At 40.4% G+C, this 15,473-nt stretch overlaps 1 protein-coding gene across 3 annotated transcripts in view; it reads right to left on the minus strand.

Moving 5' to 3' along the window:
• The window catches only part of Dscam (DS cell adhesion molecule), a 593,021-nt gene that overhangs the window by 243,686 nt on the left and 333,862 nt on the right, over positions 1-15,473 (minus strand). For all 3 annotated transcript variants that reach the window (XR_013043895.1, XM_076549303.1, XM_015999884.3), the window contains exons 7-8: positions 12,491-12,787; positions 11,485-11,760 (exon numbers count right to left, since the gene is read on the minus strand). Coding sequence is in view for 2 of the 3 variants with exons in the window: in XM_076549303.1 (XP_076405418.1) it covers positions 11,485-11,760; positions 12,491-12,787 (573 nt within the window). In the remaining variant the exon portion in view is untranslated. The remainder of the gene's footprint in view (positions 1-11,484; positions 11,761-12,490; positions 12,788-15,473) is intronic.

The following is a 15,473-nucleotide window of genomic DNA, read 5'->3' on the forward strand; positions in this document are numbered from 1 at the left end:
GAAAACTTCTGACTACAAATGGCACCCAGATATGGTAGCAAGAGTTTTCACCTAAAACCCGAGAGAGCTTAAGAAGTAGTTATAAATGCAGCTAAGAGCATCTTCCTAGTTCATGTCACTCATGGCAGGCTGCTGTACAGAGATGTGTCCCCTGGCCAAGGTGGGTTTCAGCAGCAATGTGGTGGATTCTTGAGAGGTCTCTGATGAGCCTGGGCCACAATACAAAGAAGCTTCTCCCAGGTGCTGCCTGCAGGCTTGGGAGGACAGCCACTGGCTTAAAAACACAGGCACACTATTTAATACTGCTTTCCAGAATTGGGGAGGTAAGCATCACTCATGGTGCCATGACCATATTGAAAAGCCAAATGGGGTGGAGTCAACAGCTAAAATTGCTGCACAGCTTAGCAGTTTAAGATCTCTCCTGGCCAGAAAAGGAGTATAGATACACAATAAGACAGATTCAGATGGAATAAAACTCCAAATGGTTTACAGTGTGTGTATAAGGTACATAGGCTTGAGAGAGAGAGAGAGAGAGAGAGAGAGAGAGAGAGAGAGAGAGAGAGAAAGGATATTAATAGTCATAAAAATAAAATAAAGTCTTAAAAATAAAATAATATAATAAGTTACATAAAGATGGAAATTATATATAGAGAGTCTGGATTGTGTTGTCTTTGGGATTTTTAACTGCAGAAAGACATTTGATTGTAGGGGCTACTAAGTTAAACCAATATGTATCTCTTAAAGTTACCTTCACTTCAAAATTTGTATCTAAGGATATATTGCTTTGGAAAAGAGGTTCTGCTTTTGTTTCCACAGAAGATGAGAACCTGTGGATTGCTTCCAAGCAAATATGGTCTGATCAACCAAGACACCCTGAAAGGTCTCCCATGATAGCCATGGCCCAGGTGATCCAACATCCAAAACAGCTTCAAGGCAATTGGTTGAGATGATATAGCCTTACAGAATACTACAGCCAAGATTTATGAATAATTCTTAATTTTCTCAGGATCCTCATAAGATTACCAGCACCTCCAATCAGCAGGAAGTAGTATGAGATGCTATGCCCAAATTTCCAAAATATTGTTTATGAATATTTTTATTTAAAGTAGGTTGATTATAAATGAAATCTCTTTCTAAAGAAAAAAAGGGGATATAGATATGATAAAATAAAAGGGCAGATTATTGAATCTACTTTTAAAGAGCAACAACTTGTTTTAAATGCTTTACATTGCTATGGATTTTATTTATTGATACAAAATTTTTTTCAATAATGATAAGATATATGTTTATTTTATATGGATCAAGGACAAGAAATCATGCAAAATAAACATTACTCCAGGGACATTTTCTTATCTTCCCACTTCATCCTGTATCAGCTGCTTTTTACCTCTGGTTAGTGAAGCAGAGAAATGAGTATTTGAATTCTATTACTGATTCTTGAGCACATGTACAGGTTAATCTTTTAAGTTGGTCTAGCCAATAGTCAGTTTAGTGCTCACATGTGGGTGGCTCATGATGCAGAGGGTGTGGGATGGCACTCTGTTACTTTTCTTTTTTGTCTTTTAGTCCATATTGATACAAATTAAAGTTAATTTTGTTATACTATATATATTTCTATTTTTGTTTAAGGTATTATGTTTATGCAACTCATTTAAAACTGTAATATATAGTTAAAATACAGAATAATTAGTCATTTATGATAATCAAACTTATTGTCATGTTAGTTAAGTTTTTAGGCATTCAAAGATATATTTGAATTAGGTAGGTCAAACACATATTCAAACACTTCAAAGACCTACAGAATATGGCATTTAAAATGTTTTAAGAACTTAGACTTTTCTGGACAAAGACACACATCTGCTCCTGGCAGCACCAATTACTTCAAAGAAGATTATGGGCATCTAGAAACCCTTTAATGGAGTTTGCTTTCTTTGTAGCAACATTTAGCCACTGGGCAAAAAATGTGCCCTTGCCTTGACTGCTTGACAGGATGTTGTATAAACTGGACATACAGGACCAATAGGAAAATGATGACTGAATTTTGCCAAAACAAGGTGAGATGGTCCTTCAAGTTCCTCTTTGCAGAGGAGACTGCCAGACATTCTACGGGACACAGGGAAAAGTGACTGAGAGACTACAGACTGAAGATAGATGCCCTAACACTGCAGAGGAACTTAGGGTGATTGTCCAGGTAGCCAGCTGTCTTTGTCACTTCAAGAATTATGGAAGTTGCTTGCAAAGTACCTCCTATTTACTCAGGTAATATTATATTCTCCTGGAGTCTTTGATGTAGTTGAAGATTAGTTATAATTTTCATTGTCTATGATAAAAGATAAATTAGATATGAAACTTTAGACTCACAAATATAGGACTGATAATCGAATATTTTTTTTAAATTTGCCAAATACAAATAGACTAGATATTGTAACTGTAATTCTTGCTTGATAACTGTTTTATTATATGTAATTTTACTATGTTAAAGTTAAAAACCTTCCTTTTTGATTAGACAGAAAAGGGAAAGTACTGTGGGATGTCTTTCTGTATGCTGTGAATATGTGTTCCTCTGATTGGTTGATAAATAAAGCTTCATTGGCCTGTGGTAGGGCAGAATAAGGTTAGGTGGTACATTCAAACTAAAGATGGAGAGGAAGAAGGATGGAGTCAGGGAGATGCCAGCCCGCCGTCTGAAGGTGCAACAAGATGCCAGCAGACCAGTAATGCCCCACCATGTGGCAACATATAGAGTTGAGTTAAGTTATAAGAGCCAGCTAGCAAGAAGCCTGACTCATAGGCCATACAGTTTGTAACTTATATAATATAAGCCTCTGGGTGTTTACTTGGGACCCAGTGGCTGCAGTACCGGGCAGGACACAGGAAAACTTCCAACTACACAGAGCCATGGTTTGATTGTGGTGCTTTGGCCCTCTTATCCCTTCCCTTTCATCATCTTGTAACCATGACTCCCACTTGGCTTCTACTGCCTGGGTGGGTTTTCTGTATACTCAGGGTTGTTTTATTATATGGATGATCCTCAACCACTGAGTACTGTTGTAGGATAATCCTTTTGTACACTGTAAAGATGTGTCTCTGCCGAGGCAGCTTCTTATTAGTTTAATAAAAGAGCTGAATGACCAATAGCTAGGCAGGACTTCTGGAAAGAGATGGGAACTCTGGGAAGGAGAAAGGTGGGATTTGCCAGTGAGGCAGGGAACAAGTTGGACTTACATTATGAAGGAAAGGTAACAAGCCATGTGGCAGAACATAGATTAATATAAATTGGGTTAATTTAAGTTTTGAGAGCGAGTTGGGAATAAACCTAAGCTAAGGCTAAGCTTTCATACTTAATAATAAGTTTCTGTGTTATTATTTGGGAGCTGGTGATGTAAAGGAAGTCCGACTACAATGGTGCCAAATGTGGTGACTTCTCAGAGCTGGGGTGAATAGGTGCAGCTCCAGGTCAATGCCCACAGGCATGAGGCTAGACTGTCCTGAAAAGGCAAACAGTGGCTGCAGCCCAGAACCAGTGAGGTACCCTGCTGGACCGACCTGAGTGGGGTGGAGCCAGCTGCCTGTGCCATGCGCTAAGCAGAGATTTGTGGCAGGTAACCTGGCCATTTAAGGTTTGGCTCACATGGTCAGAGAAGGCTACAGGTACACAGAAAGCTGCTTCCAGACCAAGAATACCTCTGAACAGGGACAGTATGCTTGAAAATGTGCTTAGACGCCAAAGAAAGAAAAGAAAATTAGTATAGACAGTCATAGAAAAATAGTTTAAAAATAATAAAATATTATCCTTAAAGAAAGAGTAAATTAATATAAAAAGAATTAACTATGTAAAGATGGGAAATACACAGGGTATCTGGATCCTATATAACGTTTTATTCGCTTTAAATTTTTAAATGCCAATGAGCAAGAAAATGACAGCTGCAGAGAGACATTGGACTGTAGGAAAAACTGCTGAATTAAACCAGCCTTTATATTTTAAAGATGTCTTAACTCCAGAATAGAAGTCAGGGAATGTGTTGCATTGGGGGAGAGGTTATGCCTTTGTTTCCATAGGAAACAAAATGTTATAGATTCCTTCAAAATTAATAAACAAAAATCAGATTCGACATGGGAATACATCATGAAAATCTTGGCTACAGATATGAAGGAAGAAATCAAGAAAAAGTACAAAATGGGTGACATGATAAATCTTGTTGGCTACAGAGTCCTCATGACTTATTACATGCCATCCTTTCATATGGCATGGATGGAGATTTATATTACAGTTTAGTTATACAATCCAAACAGACTTATAAAGTTGACAGATGCCTTTTACTTGCTCAAACATAGAGCAGAGAATCATCTTTAGATGACTTTTGTATACCACACATTCCATACTTGTATTAATGAAGATATGTATATTATCTTTAAAAGTTTGTGTGTTTTCAGAAAAAAAGGACCAGACACCAATAAAGACAAGCAGCCCAGGTGAATCAGCCTCTCAGAATGGCTCTGTTACAGTTTCCTCAAATATCTGTATCCAGAACAACTCCAAAGCTGCTAGCTGAGATGGTCCAGCCTCACAGACTACTTTAGCTAGGACCTCAGTTAATCCCGAACTTTCCCATCACACAGAGTTTGGACAACAAATGATATAGCTGGGTCTCTTGGGACCTGATCATTATCTCAATTTTTTCAGGGCCTCCTAAAGATGCCATTACCCCCAGACAACAGGAAGTAATCTTAAGAACACAATGCCTACATTCCCAAGACATGGGGTGGGTGGGGTTTGGTCATTTGGTGGGTGATGGATGTTCATAATTGTTTAGGGGGGTTAGTTGTAAGTTGCTATTGGTCATGATCAGGGAGGAAACTAAACAAAGGAGCTTGGATTAAGGTCTCTCTTATTTTTCTTTCCTCTATCCTTATTATCTTTTATCTACTGAAAAAAAAGAAAAATGAGGGATATAGGAATGATAGGATAAAAGGGTAGATTATTGAATCTACTTTTACACTAAAAAGCAACTACTAGTATTAAATATTTTACATTGGTATGGATTTTTGTATATTGATACAAATTTGAGGTTATTTTTGTTATAACATACTGTATATATGTTTATATATGTGTAAACTCTTGTTTAATGTATTGTATCTATACAGTTTATTTTAAAATGTAATGTAAAGTTGTAGTCCTTGAAAGCTACTATTACAAACAGTTTAGGATAACTAAGAAATGCAGGTTAGTAGTTAGTCATCTATAACAATCAAACTTGTAGTGATGTTAGGTAGGTTTTCTAGGTCAAACAGATGTATTTTAGATAGATAGGTGGTCTTCAAACACTTTAAAGACCTACAGAGTATGGCATTTAAAATATTTTAATAACATAAGGCTTTTTAAGACAGTGAGATACATTTGCTCCTGGCAGCACCAATCTACTTAAGAGAAGATGATGGGAATCAGAGAAACTTCATATGGAGTTTACTTTCTTTGTGGCAAAACTAGCCACTGGGCAAGAAATTACTCTTGCCTTGACTGCTGACAGTATGCTGTCCAAATTGGACAAGCAGGCCACAAAAGAAGACAGGGGTTTTTAGTATCAGCTCTTAGCTACTGCTCTGACTTCTTGGGCTTTTAACTCTGCATTTGGCTCTGTGTTTCTTATTTAATAAGACTGTTACATTTACAATTAGCAATCTTTGCCAAGACAAGATAGGCCAGTCCTTCAAAATTCCTGCTTTACAGAAAAGTCAGTGGGATATTCTAAGCCTGTAGGCCAAAGATGATGCTCCAGCATTGCAGAGGAACCTGGGTGACTGTCCAGGCAGCAGCTGTCTCTGTCATTTCTAGAGTTTTGGAAGTCACTTGTTCTGCACTTTATGTTCACTCAGGTAATATTTTATCCTTCTTGGGTCTTTGATGGGGGTTGAAGACTAGATCGTTCTAGTTTTACAATTTTCTCTGTACCAAATTAAAAAAGAATCACAAAAGAGATGTAAAGTTTATAAAGGCTGAGAGACACAAGAGCTTGAGTTGTTTATCTATCTAAGAAAATATTTTAAGGTCTAAAATGATATTTTTTAGGCTGGTAATACAAGTTATGATAGAAAATGGTTTAGGTATAAAACTTTGGACTCAACAACTTTCTCCAAAGTTGCCAAATACAAATAGACTGGACATTGTGAATATAATTCCTACCTGATAATTTTTCTTATTGTACATATAGTTTTACTGTGTTAGAGTTAAAATCTTTTCTTTTCATTTAGACAAAAAGGGGGAAATGTTTTGGACTAATCTTTTTGTATACTGTGAAGATGTGTCTCTGCCAAGGCACCTTCTGATTAGTTTAATAAAATAGCTGAACAGCCAATAGCTATGCAGGAGACAATAGGTAAGACTTCTAGAAAGAGATAAGAATGAGGGGAGGAAGAGAGATGGGACTCACCAGTGAGACATGGAGAAAGTTGGATATACAGTATGGAGAGAAGGTAGTGAGTCACATAGCAGAATGTAGATTATTATGGGTTAATCTAAGTTTGAAGAGTTAGTTGGGAATAAGTTTAAGCTAAGTCAGAGCTTTGATACTTAATAATAAGTCTCAGTGTTATTTTTTGGGAGCTGGCATTCCAAACAAAATCTGACTCTAGAGTACAGTTTATTTTCTAAGAGATTGTCCTGTGCAAGGGCTTTTCTTATTGGGCAGTTTTAGTGAGTTACATAGACAAACATTCTGAAATCCCTACCTATCCCTCTCAGGATCTTGTAGCAGTTCGACACACCTGCTGCATTTGTTCTCCTCTCACTTGGGAACCCAAGCTTCTTCCCAGCTCTTTAGGTTGGTGGAAGGGCATGGTCTGTTGAGGTGTTTTCTTTTCTAGTGGCCACTGAAGAAGCCCCACACTCTGGGATATCAGCAGAGTGACCTCTCCAGGTTCCACTCACAGGGAATAGTCAGGAGAGAGCTATATTTTTTTTCTGGTTGTAATGAACATGAGAGTCCATAGATATTAAATCTCTAGTCTTAAGGAGAGGTTGCTCTGAGGAAGGTGGGTCCTAGTACAATAGGGATCATGAAGGAGCTACAGATAAAAAGCTGGAATCATGACCCAAGATCTAGATGAAGCATCTCTGCAGACTTGCCTAACTTCACCATTCCATTCCTTCATTTAACAGTGTCAGGAATTTCAACTATAAATCACAAGTGTAACATTTTAGTTTGGAATCCTGTACTTTCCCTAAAAAGGTTGAGGAGAACACACTGATGATGTAAGGAATTTAAAAGGGTCAATTTAAATGTCACAGTCATTATTAGACTTTGACTTTATAATGGTTGACAGACAGGTCTTTATGTGAATCTGACAAAGGGGCTGATCAGATTATCAGCCTGCATGAGGGATGGCTTATCTTGTCACATCCTGGGTACAGCAACACACATTGTCTACCGGCTGATGCATTTCAGTTTGCATGCTGCATTCCTGAATGCTAGTGTCATTCACAGCTGTCTCTCTGTATCCCTTGGTTCCCAAGACCTGAGAGAGCTGAAGTCTCTTCTGTGAAATGGTCTCATACTGGCTTATAGCCAGCTTATATCCTCTGTAGACTCTCAATCATTTCTAGATAACCCGTAATACCCAAGTAAAGGAGCAGTTGCCATATATTATTGTTTAAGGAATAATGACAAGAAAGTTTTACAAAGAGATGGCACCTGGGGCAGGGTGTAAAGCTACTGTGAGGTGTGTACACACAGCATTCACACGAGACTTGGACAGAATGCTTAGTAAGCATAAGATTTGCTTTGGGGAAATTTCTAAAATATTTTCAAGTGGTGTGTGTGTGTGTGTGTGTGTGTGTGTGTGTGTGTGTGTGTGTGTGTGTGTGTATATAAACAGGCTCAAGGTCAACATCCAATATCTTCCTCTTTTGCTCCACTTTATTTGTTGAGATAGTATGTCGTGCAGTTCACTGATTTAGCTCGGCTGACTGGCCAGCAAACCTCAGTGGTCCTCCTGTTCTCAATAGTCAGTGCTAGGATTGCAAATAAACGTCATATCTGATTTATTTTTTTAATGTGGGCTCTGGAGATCAAACTCAGGTCTTCACACTTGTGACATCTCTCCAACCCTTGGTTTTCAATGATCAGTTTGCTGATCTGAAGACGAGGAACCCACAATTGTGGAGAGTCTACTGACTATTCCTCCCTACTTAATGTATGCATTTGTAGAATGTTTCAATCTCAGCACGTCTGCAACTGGTCTAATTTTTTCTTTCAAGCTGTTTCCCCCAAATCTTTTGCTTATTCTGTAGATGGAAGGCCTTTTTTTCTCCCACTTTTCACACTAAAATCTGAGTTACCTTGTGTCTTTCATTCTGTCACACTCACATTGGACCCACGAGTGACCATGTAGAATTTGAATCTATCATCCACCTCAAATACGTGTTCCTGGTCTATACTGTTGCCCTCCTCCCCATGACTCAGCCTTTGCACTGCATGGCCTCTTCTGTTCTCAGTCCTGGACTCACAAATGTCCTTGCCTGTTCTAAATCCAATTCAGGTTTTTTGGCTTCTCTTTCCAAAATCATTGTCAAGCTCTTCCCAATTCAGAGAAGCAGCCCAGGTCCTCACACACCAAATCCTGGCCTACCATATGCTCTATGAAATGGCCTTCTACCATGAGGCATGGGCCCATTAAGTTCTTCATCTTCTGCAATCAGGGTGGCTTCTCTGCTTCCTCCAGCCTGCCAGGAGCATCCTCGACCTTTGTTCTGTCTATACTCAGTGATTATACTGCCGCACACACCTGCACTCCAACACTTCACTCTCTCCAAGACCCTTCATTGACCACATCCTTAAACACTGCAAATTGAAAATCTAGCCATGTCTGCCTGCCAATAGTCACTGCCCAAAAGGGCACTGTATTGAAATGTAGCATGTGATAACAGTTTCCTCTACATATCCTCACACTGGAATTGATAATTTTGTACTGCATTATACATGCTTCATAGAAACCCCTAAACACAAGGCTGCTTGGCTAAATCCTTTTCTGAAATCATGCATATTGGTTATAAGACCAGGTATATCATTCTTTTGAGCCAAAGATATTTTGAGTTGGTTTATGACAATTAACAGAATATACATTAGCATATTAATTTATGATGGTCCAGCAAGTTTTAAGACTAAAAGTTAATTATTCAATTGGTCCTTGCTTAAATTTGTGTCATCTCCAAAATTTAGTACTAAAATATTTATATCAATTTATATCTAAATGGTCATGTTTCCATCAGGTGCTCTTAAAGGAACAATCTTGCTAGCAGACAAAGATCAATGGGAAGAGCAGACACAAGTTCATTTGTTGTATCCTTCATTATAACTGATCATTAGGATTTAACCATAAGAATAGGTAATTCTTAACTAGCTACATTTTAAGCGATTTTAAATATTTTCAAATATAGCTTAAAAATTTCTGGGGAATCTGCACAGGTGAGGGGGTTCACAAGAAGAAAAAAGCCTCTTCCATTATAATGCTGAGATGTCACCGGCCTGCCTCTCTGTGTGGGCATCTGCACTGTGCTGTCACAGTGTAGTAGATGAGACACTGGGGCCTCAGCATCAACTATGGAGGTGGCACTGAGACACAGTGTGATCATCAAGGGTTTCCCACCATGTACTTGGGGGAGCGTATTTCTGGGTCTCAGTTGGTTTTATTTGATTGCTTGATGGAAAAATGGCCAGGGTTCTAAGCAGCATGAGAGGACAGTCATCTGTAAGGAAAGTACAGTGGCCTGTGTGAGTTCAAATAACTAGCTGCTTTGCTCATGAAATTCCAACTGCTTTCTGCCTAGAATGGCTCCCTAAAATGATAGCCATGCAGACTTGTGTATTTGGCAGACTCTGTTGGAAGAGAGAGGCTAGAGGTTGTCAACTCCTGGAATCACAGTTGATGATGTCACAAATAACAAACCTCAAGTTCCAATGCCTATGAGATCACGTGATATTAATAATGTGATATTTTGATGTCATACAACGAATTGTGTTAATATTCAAAAGAGCCTCACATCTCAGTGAGCCAGTCATCTGCAAATGTTGAGCCAATCAGGAGATGATGTGTGGGTGAAACCCTCATCTGAGGGTGTGATGTATCTTAAGAAAGCGAAGTGAAAACATTCAGTGATATGGCTCCCACATCTCCATGGCAACATACCCTTATACTACTGCTATGATTTAGTTTTCTGCACAGTCATGTACATACTCAGGTGTTTTATGGCTTATGTATTTATCTTTTGTATTTGTTTGATGACTGCCTCTCTGGAAGAGAAGAGCTCCTTGATGGAAAGCTCATGTTCTCAGTCACTACTACATCCAGTGCTCAGGGCTGGTACCCAGCAGGGCCAGATGCTTCGTAAGTGATGAAGGACTGAGTAGCACAGAAAAGGACCTTGCTTTCATCAAGTGCTACTCTGTTTTATCAAGGATTTATAATTATTTTAGGAAAAATTAAGGTATGAAACAATTTAAGAAGGATTCAAAATACTACAAGTGTCTATTATACAACATATGACATATTTTTATAATGAAGGATTATTTTGTGTGAGTACATGTGTTTATAGATGTTCCTAAGAATAAAAGTAAATCTGATATGTTTTGAAGAAAAGGAGATTGGGGATATCCATGTGAAATTTATGCATCGTTGTTACAGATTCTAGCACCCTGGGAGAAGTCTGACAGCTCAGGGAGGCAGCTCAGCGTGGCTGGAGGATGCTCACACCATATGCATGCTGTTTTAAAACACATCAGAACCTTCTTCATGGTGTATTGCATGTAAAGTATTTACACTGATGCAAAATCTTCACTTTCTGCTTGGCGGAGGGAACTGGCGTGGGAAGAGATGGAGGGGCCCCCTCAAGCATCTGCTGTGTACCCTTGGTGGACCTGACACTTCATTGCTTGTGGGCAGAGGACTTAGTATTGCAGAAACTGCAGAGACTATCCTGACTGTTGGAAGCCAGGACAGTATATGACATGATGTAATGGCTAACTTAGTTGGAAAGACTGTCTGGGGAGCTGTTAAGCCATGGGTCCTCACATGAGCCCTAGGGATGCTGGGCCCTTCTCTTTTTGTTCACTCAAGGTGAGTAACTTGTCCACCATAAAAAAAAAAAATCTTTTGCCATTGGGATTTAAAGAGCTTGCTGATGGTGTCTTCAGAGGAAGGAAGTCACATGTTCTAAAAATGATCTAATAAAAAACTAGAAGGCCCAGTCAATAACATGTCTTCTGGAAATTTCAAAGCCACAAACTCACCTTCAGAGAAAATGGTACCAAGTTCAAGTCCTGTGAGGATCTCGGATCATATAGACAACTGTTAAACACACCTTCATCTATCAGTCTTCATGGCTACCCAACTCTACTCAGATTCTGAGATGGCCCCATCCCAAGAGCTAATCTCACCACAAAGCCAGGCTTTGGAAGGAGCTGTGTGGGACAGGGAGCGGGGCAGGGTTACCTTTCACTGTCACGTGGACACTCTGGCTCGTGGAGAGTTGTGGCTGTACCAGCACATTACAGGTATATTCCCCCTCGTCAACTTCTTTCTGTACATCTGAGAGTTTCAGAGTCCCATTGTTTTCAAAGGCCACCTGGCGGTGGTTGAAAGGAAGCAGATTAGCGTTCTTGTACCACTTGATGGAGTAATATGGATAGCCAATCACACGGCAGTGAATGTATGTGTCCCGCCCGGCTATTGCAGTGATGTTTTTCATCGGTCTGATGCTTGCAGGGCCTGGAGAGACACAAGGAAACTCTTGAAAATAATTTAAGGGCACATCTCATGGAAGGAAATGGGTACACTTTTCCTTTGGTGAAAACCAATTATTTTTATGTAAGCACCCCCCCCCCCTTTTTTTTTGTCTCAGTTTCTCGGCATTTGGCATTTTCTACTAAAAATATTTTTCCCTTTTACTACTCTCAACTGAGTCAATGAATGCTGAAATCTTCTCATCAGCTACTTCTATGAAAATATTTTGAATTACAAGATAAAAGGCAGTTTAACTAATAAAACGTAACTAGTCTACACTGCACCGCCATGCTCTTCTGGTGAAAATGCTGACAGCCACTGAATGACTGTCAGGAGGATAATGGAGATGGAGGTTATGCCGCTGCCGCCGCGTTATGGATGTGAGTTAGGTACCCTGGATGTGAAGGCTTACCATGGATGTCATGAGACGGGAGAAAAGGAACGAGAAAAAGGGCATGCAGAGCATAAACCAGGAGAGGAGGATCAAGTGGATAGGTGTAAGAGGACAGAAAGTAGACAAGCTGACTACAGAGACCAAAATGCCGTTTTCAACACCGGCCCATCAGCGCCATTCCTGAGTAGGGAGGAGAGGGCAGGGAGAAGGAGGGACCGCTCCTCCCTCGCGCATCGCAAGGCTCAGCCCAGAGCATGCAGCACCCCGCCCCCGCTACAATGAGTCGTGTGTGTTTGTTCGAGGAGCTGATTTGACAAGCACCTCTTACGTTTATTCGAGCCTGGTACAGGACGACTCCGGCCGAGTTGTTGGCGGTGCAGCGGTAGACACCCCCGTCCCGGACCTGGGAGCTGGAGATGTTCAGGTAGCTGACCACGTTCCCCTCAGATGTGATCATTTGGCTGATGCGGTGGCCACTGCCCTTGAGGATGGGGTCATCGTCCAGGGTCCAGGTGACCGTGGGCAAGGGTGTCCCCTTCACATTGCACACGAGGGACACTGGTTCTGCAGGGCTCACCACTTTCTCGCTAAAGGCAGAAATGATTTTGGGAGTTCCATCTGCAGGGAGACAAAACGAGAAGGGAAGTGGCACATGCCCACCGTAAACTGCTGCCAAGTTCATTGTGTATTGCTCGGGATGAGTGGGTGGTCAGCACCTTCCCAGGGGGCCCTGCTGCAGGGAAAAGCCAGTTTCCAAGGAAAGAGTGCCTGGGAGGTAACATCTCCTTCCCGAGGGCCTTACCAGAATGAGATAAATGATGAGAGATCCCATGACTGAAGTTCAAAGCATGCATGCGCCCACCTGAAGCCACAGACGAGGATTCTGCACCCCCCAAGAGCTGCTTTCTCTATCTCCCCCCCACCCAGTGTTTGTAGAGATTGCTCATAGTTTAGAATAAAAAATAAAGGTACTGGGAGAAATGCTCTTAGCCTTATCCTCTTACACATTTCATTTCTCCGCACCGGGGTTCCTGAATCCTTACTTCTTCACTCCAGCTCAAGTGTTCGTGGCTGGAGGAGGCCCTCAGACAATTGCGTGTCTCCTCTGTGCTGGTTGGTAGCCTAGCACCCTCGGGATGCAGACATTTTACTTCTATGTTCGGTGATGAGAAAAGAACTTTGAAATGTTAAAAAAAAGTCTTTCCCAGTACCATCAACATTACATATTATATTTACATCTATGTCTCTTTAATTCTCTGGAATCTAGAATATTCTGGAATGTTTCATTTCTTGACTTGAAAAATTTAGAAGAATATTTTTGAAGTCAGTTACAAATATTGAGTTTGTCTTATATTTCCTCATATTTAAGTACTTGTCTGCTTCTGCCAGACATAGCATAGGGACATTTTGGGTTGTTTGGTGGACTGATTGGTTGTGTTTGTACCTGGAGATTGAACCTAGGACTTCATGTTTGCTAGCCAAAATTATGGGATTCTTTTTTCTTTTTCTTTTTCTTTTTCTTTTTTTTTTTTTAGCATTTATTCATCATTTTTGTGTTTTATTGAGGAGTGTCACTCAAATTTTCTACTCATTTTTCTTTTTTTATATTTTTATTTTATAATTAACTTAATTTCACAAAACAGCCATGGATTCCCCCATCCTCCCTCCTCTCATCCCCCAGGCCTCTCCCCCAACCCACCCCCCATTCCTACCTCCTCCAAGGCAAGGTCTCCCTCCCCTGGGTAGTCAGTCCAGCCTGGTAGACTCAGCTGAGGCAGGTCCAGTCCCCTCCTCCCTATACCAAGGCTGAGCAAAGTGTCCCAGCATAGGCCCCAGGCTCCAAAAAGCCAGCTCATGTACCAAGGACAGGTCACAGCTCCACTGCCTGGGGGCCTCCCAAACAGTTCAAGCTAATCAACTGTCTCACTTATCCAGAGTGCCTGGTCCAGTTCCATGGGGGCTCCTCAGTCACTGGTTCACAGTTCATGTGTTTCCACTAGTTTGGCTATCAGACTGACTTTCAGTTTTGGATTTGTGGATTTTGTTTTGTTTTTTTCAAGACAGGGTTTCTCTGTGTAGCTTTGGAGCCTGTCCTGGAACTCACTCTGTAGACCAGACTGGCCTTGAACTCACAGAGATCTGCCTGCTTGTGTGTCCCAAGTGCTGGGATTAAAGGTGTGAGCCACCACTGCCCAGCCACAATTTATTTAGATTAATTTTTTTAGGTTTTTCATTCTATTTCATGTGTATGAATATTTGCCTACATGCATATATGTATATCACATGTGTATAGTGTCCTCAGAGGCTAGAAGAAAGTGTCAGGTCCTCAGGAACTGGTGTTACAGGCTGTGGTGAATCACCATGTGGGTGCTGGGAGCCTGGGTCCTCTCCCAGAGCAGTCAGTGCTTTGAACAGCTGAGCCATCTGTCCAGCCCTGACTTCTAAATTATATAAGGAATACAAGTAAATATTTGCTAATTTAAAAGGATCTATTTGTCAGGTGTCCTTTGCAAATTACACAGGATATCTGTCAGACAATCATACAATGCACAGAATGCCTGGTAGTGTGTGAGTCTAAAACAGTTTCTCCCAGGTGGCCCCCTTTATACTTTTGTCTTTTACATTTCTGTGTGCTGTCTCTAAATTAGGAACAGTTCTGTATTCCTTTAACACATTTATGGTTTAATATTATACATTCAAGTCTAAAATATATATCAAATTAATTTTATGTAAGTTCTAGATGTTGGTTGAGTTGTTTATTCACATTTATATATGCACATGGCTGTTGCTGGCTGTTGTAATCTTTATCTGTTGAATATCTATATCCTTGTGAAATTCAGTTGACTACCCATGTGTGGACACATCTCAAGATCACACCTACAATGCTCCATAGTGAGGCTTCAGAACTAGTGGGAGGAATCCTGCAGCTTGGTTATTTTTCCAAGCTTGTGCAGTTTTTAGTCTTTTAGCCTCTTATATTTACACTGTAAATCAACTTCCCACTATAAGATCCCTACTTTTCCATGTCGATGTAAAATTCATATATATATAGATATCTATCATCTATCTATCTATTTTACACACACACACACACACACACACACACACACACACACACACACACATTTAATAAGGTCTCACTATGTAGCCAGGATGGCTCAAATCTCATGACCTTCCTGCCTCAGCCCCCCAAGGGCTCGTTTTTCTTACATGTTCATTCTTTCTAACTTATGGGTAGCCCTAAGTCTTTTTCTGTTGTCTGCTTTGGTTTTGTCTTGTGAATCAGTGTTGTTTTCTTTTTAGT

The sequence above is a fragment of the Peromyscus maniculatus genome, chromosome 12, assembly GCF_049852395.1.
Source record: "Peromyscus maniculatus bairdii isolate BWxNUB_F1_BW_parent chromosome 12, HU_Pman_BW_mat_3.1, whole genome shotgun sequence".
Taxonomy (NCBI): domain Eukaryota; kingdom Metazoa; phylum Chordata; class Mammalia; order Rodentia; family Cricetidae; genus Peromyscus; species Peromyscus maniculatus.